This window comes from Armigeres subalbatus, chromosome 2 (assembly GCF_024139115.2).
Source record: "Armigeres subalbatus isolate Guangzhou_Male chromosome 2, GZ_Asu_2, whole genome shotgun sequence".
Classification (NCBI taxonomy): Eukaryota; Metazoa; Arthropoda; class Insecta; order Diptera; family Culicidae; genus Armigeres; species Armigeres subalbatus.
This window is the reverse complement of record NC_085140.1, coordinates 437136383-437147416: the sequence shown is the minus strand read 5'-3', so window position 1 is coordinate 437147416 and position 11034 is coordinate 437136383. Positions and strand designations below refer to the sequence as shown.

Genomic DNA, 11034 nt, shown 5'->3' with positions numbered 1-11034 from the left:
CCAGTTATCCAAGAAATGGCCTGAGCTCAGGAACAAAAATTTGCAGTCCTGTTTTAAGTATGGTACATGCTCCTTGTGGTACAGAGAAAGCATACGTAGATGATCAATTTTTCGATTTCAAATATGGAACATGCTCTCTGTAGTACAAAGAACAGAATGTGTTCACAGCATATGTTCTTGGTCATCCAAGAAATCCCTGGAGTAAGGCCTTTCGATCTACACGCGTAACTGAAGATCAGTTTTCCGGTTTCAAATATGGTACATGCTCTCTGTAGTACAAATAACAGAATGTGTTCTTAGCATATGTTCATTGTCATCCAAGAAATCACTGAAGTAAGGCCTTTCGATCTACACGCGTAACTGAAGATCAATTTTCCGATTTTAAATATGGTACATGCTCTCTGTAGTACAAAGAACAGAATGCGTGCACAGCATATGTTCTTGGTCATCCAAGAAATCTCTGGAGTAAGGACTTTCGATCTACACGCATAACTGAAGATCAGTTTTCCGGTTTCAAATATGGTACATGCTCTCTGTAGTACAAAGAACAGAATGCGTTTACTGCATATGTTCTTAGTCATCCAAGAAATCCCTGGAGTAAGGCTTTTTAATCTACACGCGTAATTAAAGATTAGTTTAGTAGTGCTCTCTTCATAATGGGTACATTTCATATTCAGAACAGGCCTTTGGATTATTGGTTATGCGTGTCGACCTGAAGGCCTCCACTTCAGGTATTTCTTGGATATCCGCAAACGGCTTTCAAACGCAGATTCTATCATATGTACCACAATGGGCACATTACATTTACAAAACAGGCCTGTAGATCATTGGTTACGCATGTAGATCCGAAGGCCTTCACTTCAGGGATCTCTTGGATATTCGTGAAGATCTTCCATACGCACATTATATCATATGTACCACAACGGGTACATTACATTTACAAAACAGGCCTGTAGATCATTGGTTATGCCTGTAGACCTGATGACCTTCACTTCAGGGATTTCTTGGATAACCGTGAAGATCTTCCATATGCAGATTCTATCATATGTACCACAATGGGTACATTATATTTACAAATCAGGCGTGTAGATCATTGGCTACGCATGTAGATCTGAAGGCCTTAACTTCAGGGATCTCTTGGAAACCGTGAAGATATCATATGTACCACAATGGGTACATTACATTTACAAAACAGGCATGTAGATCATTGGTTGCGCGTGTAGATCTGAAGGCCTTCACTTCAGGGATCTCTTGGATAACCGTGAAGATCTTCCATATACACATTATATCATATGTACCACAATGGGTACATTACATTTACAGAACAGGCCTGTAGATCATTGGTTATGCCTGTAGACCTGATGACCTTCACTTCAGGGATTTCTTGGATAACCGTGAAGATCTTCCATATGCAGATTCTGTTATTTGTACCAAAATGGGTACATTACATTTACAAAACAGGCCTGTAGATCATTGGTTACGAGTGTATATCTGAAGGCCTTCACTTCAGGGATCTCTTGGATAACCGTGAAGATCTTCCATACGCACATTATATCATATGTACCACAACGGGTACATTACATTTACAAAACAGGCTGTAGATCATTGGTTATGCCTGTAGATCTGATGACCTTCACTTCAGGGATTTCTTGGATAACCGTGAAGATCTTCCATATGCAAATTCTATCATGTGTACCACAACGGGTACATTACATTTACAAAACAGGCCTGTAGATCATTGGTTACGCGTAAAGATCTGAATGCCTCCACTTCAGGTGTTTCTTGGATAACCGCGAACATGCTCCATACACATATTCTATTATATGTTTCACAATGTACACATATCATATTCAGAACAGGCCAATATTGATTGAATTAATTTTATTTTTATTTAACACGGTATGATACCGCATAAAAAACTAATTTGGTGTACTTGTAGAAATCGCACACCAATACCAACAGATTTATTTGACAGCAATCCATCGAATTTTAGACTGGACGAATGAAAATTCTCATGGACGTAAACAGATTTTCATAAGACAAATTTAAAAATTTTGAAGGGTGTTTTGGATTGCCGATTCTCAATAAACTATGATTTGTTCAATGCGCTAATAGTACACAATGAAAACTAGAAACTCTAAAATACGTATTACATACAACTTAGTTAGAGTAAGTGGTTGGGATAGCGTATAAATTAGATTTGAAAACCAAGCACTACCTACTACGACGGGAATTAGCTCACTACCCTAGTTAAATATCTTTGAATATGTTTAAATAGATTTTTCAAGAAGTAGTTGAGGCTGTACTCCTACTTCAGTTTTCGGAATTTATGCGAATCGAGTTTCTTTGTGGGGCGATGGTAGCTGTAGTCTTCTTTGCGTCGTTTGGTTAAGGCTGTGGGAAAAGCCAATTTTCTTACAATCTCCGTCCAGTCGGTCGGCGTGGGCAAAGATGAACTCGATGGTCTGCTTACGTGGGGTTGTGGGAGGATTAATTCAAGTATGCAGCACCAGGTGGTTTGTAGCTTGGGCTACCAATCTCGGTGGTTAAAATTCAGTCGTGGCATGTAAATTAAAATGGTTTGGGGTTTTCTTTGAGTCTCTTTTATTCGTTCAGCCTCCGCTTTTGAAGGAAGCTCGTTTACGTGACATCATGGATTCTGAGAAACAATACTTTGCAGGCTGATTCCCGTGAAATTACATTTCCATATATATCTTAATTACCATTATTGGATTCCTTATTTTGATTTAACCTTCTGTCTGTGCTCAAAAAAACTTACGTTGTCTGTGCTCTGGGGTCAAATTGACCCCAAATTGAAATTGCTATAACTTTTTTAATGTTTAGTCGATTTTAGATTTTTGGGGCTGTTTCGAAAGATAATTTAATCATCTTTCAGGTCGTTATCAAAGATTTACTATTGGTGGGCGGGTACATCGTGGGGAGGGGTGTTAGTGAACAAGGGTACAAAAACAGTGATTTTTTCTGATTATTTTACTTATATCTGAAAATCCTACCCATTTTGAACTGCACATTTTTTAAAAAGATTATGCAGGAAGGCATGTGCTTTGGCGTGAGGCGTTGATAAGTTTAGAACTCGGCCGCCAGGTGGTGGTATATTTGAATTCATTATTTTAGACTACTCAAGAAATTCCGATATATAAAATTCTCCTCAGTGTGAATATTCTTATAGTTCAAATTTAAGAATTGGAAGAAGTGCTCATTATATTGAGCACCGCTTTGTAGTGCTAGACATCCTGAACAGTGTTACCGAATACAACTTGGGTGTAGGTATAAGGGATCTCAAGCTAAAGCAATATTTCATATATGCAAGAATATTGCAAGTACACTAGGGCCGCCTATTTGTAAATTTCCTAATTATTTATTCCGTCACATGACAGTCCATTCCCACCAGACGAACTTTGTTAAAGACGTCATCTCTACAAATTTCAAATTTGTGCGATAAGAATATTTACAAAGGAGAAAATTCCATATATCGGAATTACTTGAGTAGTCTAAAATAATGAATTCAAATATACCGCCACCTAGCGACCAAGCTCTAAATTAATCAATTCCTCATGTCAAAGCACACGCCTTCCTGCATAAACTTTTTGAAAAGGTGCAGTTCAAAATGGGTAGGATTTTCAAAATAAGTTAAATAAGCATGAAAAAACACTGTTCAAGTAACCTTTTTTACGAAAACCTCTCCTCGCGATGTACCCGTCCACCTATAGTCAATCTTCGGTAACGACCTGAAAGACGAATAAATTATCGTTCAAAACAGCCCAAAAAATCCAAAATTGGCCAAACATTAAAACAGTTATAGCAATTTCAATTTGGGGTCAATTTGACCCCAGAGCACAGACAACGTAAGTTTTTTGAAAAAAGGTACACTGTAGCGCATATTTTCAAGATTTTTCAAGCGAATTTGCACCTAGGAGACAGATCTCGGAGAGTTTTACCAAACTACCAAAAATTAGGAGAATCGGTTGAAAACTAAACAAATGGCAGTCACTCAAAGTGGCCTGGGGTCATATTGACCCCAGAGCACAGACAAACGGTTAATCTTACTTACAAACGTAATCTACTTTCTAACCAATGTCATACCATGACAAGTACAATGATCAACATCCTATTAAACATGTTTTCCCCCTTTGCATGCCCGATTTGCCAACGAAATGGATCGTTAACAAATCAATTTTCCGACATTCCATCCTATTGCATCTGGATAACTCCATTCTCGACCTGGATTATGTGTGCCGCTCGTCAATCGCCACCGACACGTCCTAATATCCCCCGTTTGGCGGTATGCCGGGGCTGCATCATCGCAAATCTGTGCATCTGAAGGTTTTCGACTGCCGCTACGTAACCACCACCAGCGGAATGTTTGAAGCAATTTGCAATCACATCAAGTATGCCACCAATAAAGGCAACCTCAGGTATGTACCATCTCGCTTATCGTCACACCGGCGGTGCTTTTGCGTTTGTGTCTTGCGATGCAGTCTTAGGTGAGAACCGACGACGACCAGTAAGTAGAGTTTATCCTCTTGTTTACAGTAGTGTGATTCCGGGTATTGCCTGTGGCAGGAATCTGGCTGGTTGCCAGTTCGTAGAACTGTCCGTCGTCGGTACGTGTGTGAAGCATTGCAAAGAAGCTCATCACAGTTGTAGCTACAGCAGAACGGAAAGCTTCACACTAAATAGATTGAATGGTAAGTGCTGGTAGTGCTTTCAATAGAACTGGAGGGTGAATATCTGCATACGTCGTGCTCGGTATGCCCCGGGGTCTACACTTACGGTAAAGCACATAAAAAATACTTTTGATTTGTTCCTTTTATGGCTTTTGTTTTTCACTTTGTCGCTTTGATTCGTGGACTGAAGTAGAATACTTCAAACTCAGCAAATGTTGGTGACCTTTAGAAATCAAATCAAAAATGCTCAATGAAAATATCTAATCTTTGAAGAACAGTTAAGCAGTTAATTTCAAATAGAAATTTCTTATGATTACATGCACAAGATTCAGATATATCTGTCAACACTGTATGTCTGACTTACTGGTGCAAATTTGCTAAATATTTCAAATTTGGCAAAAATCCGTCACTCAACCGCACCCTGTTACAGAATATTTCATCATTATTTTACAGCTCTTCTGTTCATCTTTTCTTTTGCTTTGTGCTATTTTGATTTTCTGCTCTTCTATTTTCTGTTTTTCTGTTCTTTTGTTCTTCTGTTCTTCTGTTCTTCTGTTCATCTGTTCTTCTGTTTTTCTGTTCTCCTGTTTTTCTGTTTTTCTGTTCTTCTGTTCTTTTGTTCTTCTGTTTTTCTATTCTTCTGTTCTTCTGCTCTTCTGTTCTTCTGTTCTTCTGATTTTCTTATGATTGTTCTTATGTTCTTGCGTTTCTCTGTTCATCTGTTCATCTGTTTTTCCGTTCATCTGTTCTTCTGTTTTTCCGTTCTTCTGTTCTTCTGTTCATCTGTTCTTCTGATTCTCTTATGATTGTTCTTATGTTCTTATGTTCTAATTTATTTATTTATTTATTTGTTACCACCGTCTCGAAAGAATTAAAAACTATTTTACAGACTGCACTTTAACCTAGAGCCTTAATACTATTTTAAACACATTTTTTGACATATTAAAATCAAAAACATCACTAACACTGTTGAACAAACGAAGACATTGATCAAATGGGTTGTTGTAACCATACACGGTTCTAACGCGGCGTCTAACGAATAATAGCTCTCGCTCTCGCAGTTGTCGAGAAAGAGCATAAATAGCTACGTTATCCAATAATTTAATGCAGTCGCTCAACAAGTCATAGATGAAAACTCGTTGCATATTGGTCCGCCTTGCAGATAGCGTCTCAAATGCAATGAGTTTGCAGCGGGCCGTGTAGTCGGGCAAATTATGTGGGTTCGACCATGGTAGTTTACGAAGGGCGTATCGGATAAAGCTACGTTGCACTCTCAATCCGAATAATCTGCGTTGTGTGATATGGGGACCACACGCATGCTGCATACTCCAAGATGCTGCGTACATATGAACAATACAACGCTTTAACTGCGTAGATATCATTAAAGCTACTGGTAATGCGTCGAACAAACCCAAGAGCTGCGAAAGCCTTTGCGATAGTAGTGCTTACATGTGTATTAAACCGAAGCTTGCTGTCAATCATTACCCCAAGGTCACGAATAGTCTCGACGCGTTCCAAGCTATCCAATCCGACCGAATATTCAAAATCAACGCGAGACTGTCGACGAGTAAATGTGATTGACTTACACTTTTTGATGTTCAATTCCATCCCGTTATCGATACACCACAACCTTAACTCCTCGATGTCAGCTTGCAGCGCGCAGCAGTCTAGGTGAGACTTTATGATTCGGAAAATTTTTAAGTCATCGGCGTATAGCAACTTTCCAGCTTTTAGTCGAAAACATAGATCGTTAATAAACAAAACAAAAATAAGTGGTTCCAAAATGCTTTCCTGGGGCACACCAGATGTAATAGCAAAACTGCGAGAATTCGTGCCATTGATGTTAACGAACGCCTTACGCCCAGTCTGATAGGAGTGCAACCACTCGGTTACCCAATGTGGAAAACCCAAATGCTTGAGTTTTGCAACCGTCAACTCATGCGGAACTTTATCGAAAGCTTTGGAGAAATCAAAGTATATAGCGTCCACTTGCTGTTTGCTCTCGATTTCCGATGTTAGAAAATTGGTGAACGCCATGAGATTCGTTGTTGTTGAGCGCTTCTTGACAAAACCGATTGTACGACAATTCCCCGAAAACCAATTCCCTAAATGCAATTTCCCCGAATACAACAATTCCCCGAATGTAACATTACAAACACATCTTGGCAATCGACTGTATGCGTCCGCAGCGGTTAAAGATGCGTTCAAATGTGTCTTATTGGACATTACCAGCGCAATATCCATCGGTGAAGATGGGCGTAGCCAGGAGTAGTAATCCTCGCTTTCGTGATTTTTATTTTTATTTATTTAGATTAAAATAAAAGATCACACCTTCCTTGACTTCTGATAGCAATTTGAATAAGGATTTCAAAAGAAAATCATGACACTAGTCTAAGACGAGTTTAGTACTCTCCATTTAATTCCACCAATTATTTTGATATCTTTGCAGATACGTATTTCGACCACAACTGTGTGGTCGAAATACGTATCTGCAAAGATATCAAAATAATTGGTGGAATTAAATGGAGAGTACTAAACTCGTCTTAGACGGTTGAATACATTCCACTAAAAAGAGCTTAAAATATGTTTTATGACACTAGTGTCCAATCTACAAAGTACACCGTAACTATGCTACGCTTATCAGCTTAATATCCTTTCGTAGTATTAGATGTTCTTGATCCTCCAAGATGTGTTTTTAAATTATAAAAATATCAGGGTAGAATGATTTCCAAGGTGCTTTTTGATCTATAATAGTCGAACAACGGCTGTGTTTCTTTTTAAAGCAGTATCGCAAACGGAAATTCCGATTGAAAGCGTTTTTGTAAATTTTTTTTTATCTTCGAAATTAAACTCCTGTTCTATAAATACCTTCTTAAGAAGTTTGAGGCAATGGTTGATGTGAATCCTTTTAAACAAAAAGATTGCGTTTGCCCGGACTAAGGCAATGGTGAATGTGATTCCTTTTTAACGCATTTGCTCGGACTAATGCAATGGTAAATGCGTCGCTTCTTTAGGGAGTGTTTCCCCAGATTATTATTGTTATTATTCTATCTTTAATAACACGTATCTGCCCGAAATAAGATAATATGGATGTAATCCATTCTTTAAAAGAAATCATTTCCACGAAGGCAATGGTAGATGTGGTCCCTTCTTCAGAAATAGGCGTTAGCTCGAAATAATGCAAATATGAATGAATTGAGAATGATAATAAGGATTAATGTGCTCTTTCATTTTGATGCCAATTTGGCAAGAATAAGGAAAAAATATAAGCAATATGTATTGAATGTACAATATTTTATCGAAAAACATTTCACCGAATTCATTTTCTCAGAATAGCATTAAGCTTTTTTTTCAGATTGTTCTAAAAATTGGCTTTTTCTTGGATAAGTGTAGCATAGCAGCAGTTTTAAAACATATAATTTCAATCTTTTATTATATCTGGTAAGCGCGCTCCTATAGTGAACGAATTATCTCTTCTTCTTGCTTTATTATGGACAGACGTTCTTTCTCGAGACGCTTTATACTGGATAGACGAGTTCATATAAAGAAGGCATTATCTTCTCCATTAGCATTACATCGGGTAGACGGGATCATTTAAAGAAGGCACTGTCTCATTGATTAACTTTATTTCAGACAAACGAGTTCATTTAAAGAAGGGCTATCTATCCTCTTTGCCTTATACCGGACAAATGTGTTCATTTGAGGAAGACATTGTCACTTCCTTTTGCTTTAAACCGGGCAGATGAATTCATCATACCAAGGATACTAATACATTTAAAGAAAGCAATATCTTTTCACTTTGCCTTGGGCTGTTTTTCAACTTAGTGTTCTACTAGCATTTCCACAGTTATTGAAAGCTTTCCCGTGCCTGCCAGTTGCATGAATGTCTTGTGGGGCAAGTGCAATGGACACACTGTGCTCAAAGAGCCTAAAATGCTTCTCACCCGGAAGCATCCTAAGCCGAACCGAGAATCGAACTCGCAACCTCCGGATCAGAAATCCTCCAATCGCTTTGTGCCGCACTCAAAAAGAAAAACATTCGGGGAATTGTTACATTCGGGGAAATGTTACATTCGGGAAATTGTTATTCGGGGAAATTGCATTCGAGGAATTGGTTTTTGGGGAATTATCGTTTTTATTATCAGACTAAGGCCGAAGTGGCCTGTGCTGCACATAAAAGTCTTCTCCATTCAGCTCGGTCCTTGGCTGCACTTCGCCAACCACGCAGTCTGCGGAGGGTCCGCAAATCGTCCTCCACCTGATCGATCCGACTTGCCCGCTGTGCACCTCGCCTTCTTGTTCCCGTCGGATCGTTGTCGAGAACCATTTTCACCGGATTACTGTCCGACATTCTGCCCGGCCCACCGCAGTCTTCCGATTTTCGCGGTTTGAACGATGGATGGTTCTCCCAACAGCTGATGCAACTCGTGGTTCATTCGCCTCCTCCACGTACCGTCCGCCATCTGCACACCACCATAGATGGTACGCAACACTTTCCTTTCAAAAACTCCCAGTGCGCGTTGGTCCTCCACGAGCATCGTCCAAGTCTCGTGCCCGTAGAGAACTACCGGTCTTATAAGCGTTTTGTAGATAGTCAGTTTGGTACGGCGGCGAACTCTATTCGATCGGAGCGTCTTACGGAGTCCAAAGTACGTACGATTTCCAGCCACTATGCGCCTCCGGATGTCTCTGCTGGTATCGTTATCGGCGGTCACCAGTGAGCCCAAGTACACAAATTCTTCTACCACCTCGATTTCGTCACCACCGATAGAAACTCGTGGTGGGTGGCTTACATTGACCTCTCTTGAGCCTCTTCCTATCATGTACTTCGTCTTCGACGTGTTGATGACTATTCCAATCCGTTTAGCTTCGCTTTTCAGTCTGATGTAGGCTTCCTCCATCCTCTCAAAGTTACGTCCCATAATATCAATGTCGTCGGAGAAACCAAATAACTGGACGGACTTCGTGAAAATTGTACCACTCGTGTCAATCCCTGCCCTTCGTATTACTCCCTCCAATGCGATGTTGAATAGCAGAAACGAAAGACCATCGCCTTGCCGTAACCCTCTACGCGTTTCGAAGGGACTCGAGAATGCCCCTGAAACTCGAACTACGCACATCGCCCGATCCATCGTCGCCTTGATCAACCGTATCAGTTTATTCGGAAATCCGTTTTCGTGCATTAGCTGCCATAGCTGGTCCCGATCGATTGTATCATATGCGGCTTTGAAGTCGATAAATAGATGATGTGTGGGCACGTTGTATTCGCGGCATTTCTGCAATACCTGACGTATGGCGAACACCTGATCTGCGGTAGAGCGTTCACCCATAAATCCCGCCTGGTACTGCCCCACGAACTCTCTTGCAATTGGTGTTAGTCGGCGGCATAAAATTTGGGAGAGTACCTTGTAGGCGGCGTTCAGCAATGTGATTGCGCGGTAGTTGCTACAATCCAACTTATCGCCCTTTTTGTAGATGGGACACACGACACCTTCCATCCACTCCTGCGGCAGAACCTCATCCTCCCAAACCTTGGTAATCACCCAGTGCAGCGCTCTAGCCAGTGCCTCACCACCGTGTTTAAACAGCTCTCCTAGTAGTTGATCAACTCCAGGGGCTTTGTTGTTTTTCAGCCGGCCGATCTCCTCCTGGATTTCCTGGAGATTCGGAGCCGGAAGTCGTATGTCCTGCGCGCGTGCTCCTAATTTCATTACCATACCGCCACCGTTGTCTGCCATATCGCCATTCAGGTGCTCTTCGTAGTGCTGCCGCCACCTTTGGATCACCTCACGCTCATTTGTAAGAAGGTTCCCATTTATGTCCTTACACATATCGGGTTGTGGCACGTGGCCCTTACGTGAACGGTTCAACTTCTCGTGGGTTATTAGCGCGGTACACCCAACCAGGGGATGGCAGATTTTAATACAGTTCTGCATAAGAACCTTACAGAAACTGTATAATAAATGGGCATATACAATTCTGTAAACTTTTTATACAAATATTGTATTAAAATAATACAGATTTGTATTATTTTAATACAATATTTGTAAAAAAAAAGCTTACAGAATTGTATATGCCCAGATTTTATACAATAATTGTCAGATTTGTTTTTTGGGTGTACAGTTCCTCCGTCTCTTCACGGTCTCGATCTTCCTGCTGCGTTTGTATCGTGCCTCGTTCGCCCTCGTGCGGTGTTGCAGCAATCTCGCCCATGCTGCATTCTTCTCCTCAACTAACTGCTCACATTCGTCGTCATGATGATGATGATGATGATGGTCCCGCCACATACCCCTACAAAGGTTTGAGCTAGACGATTTATCTTTAAGATAATTAATTGAATGATATA

General features: G+C 40.4%; 1 protein-coding gene across 3 annotated transcripts in view; it reads left to right on the top strand.

The window, feature by feature from the left end:
- LOC134213609 (nitric oxide synthase) overlaps positions 1–11034 on the top strand; it is a 398640-nt gene that overhangs the window by 292122 nt on the left and 95484 nt on the right. For all 3 annotated transcript variants that reach the window (XM_062692837.1, XM_062692835.1, XM_062692836.1), the window contains exon 6: positions 4345–4436. In XM_062692837.1, coding sequence (XP_062548821.1) covers positions 4345–4436 — 92 coding nt within the window. The remainder of the gene's footprint in view (positions 1–4344; positions 4437–11034) is intronic.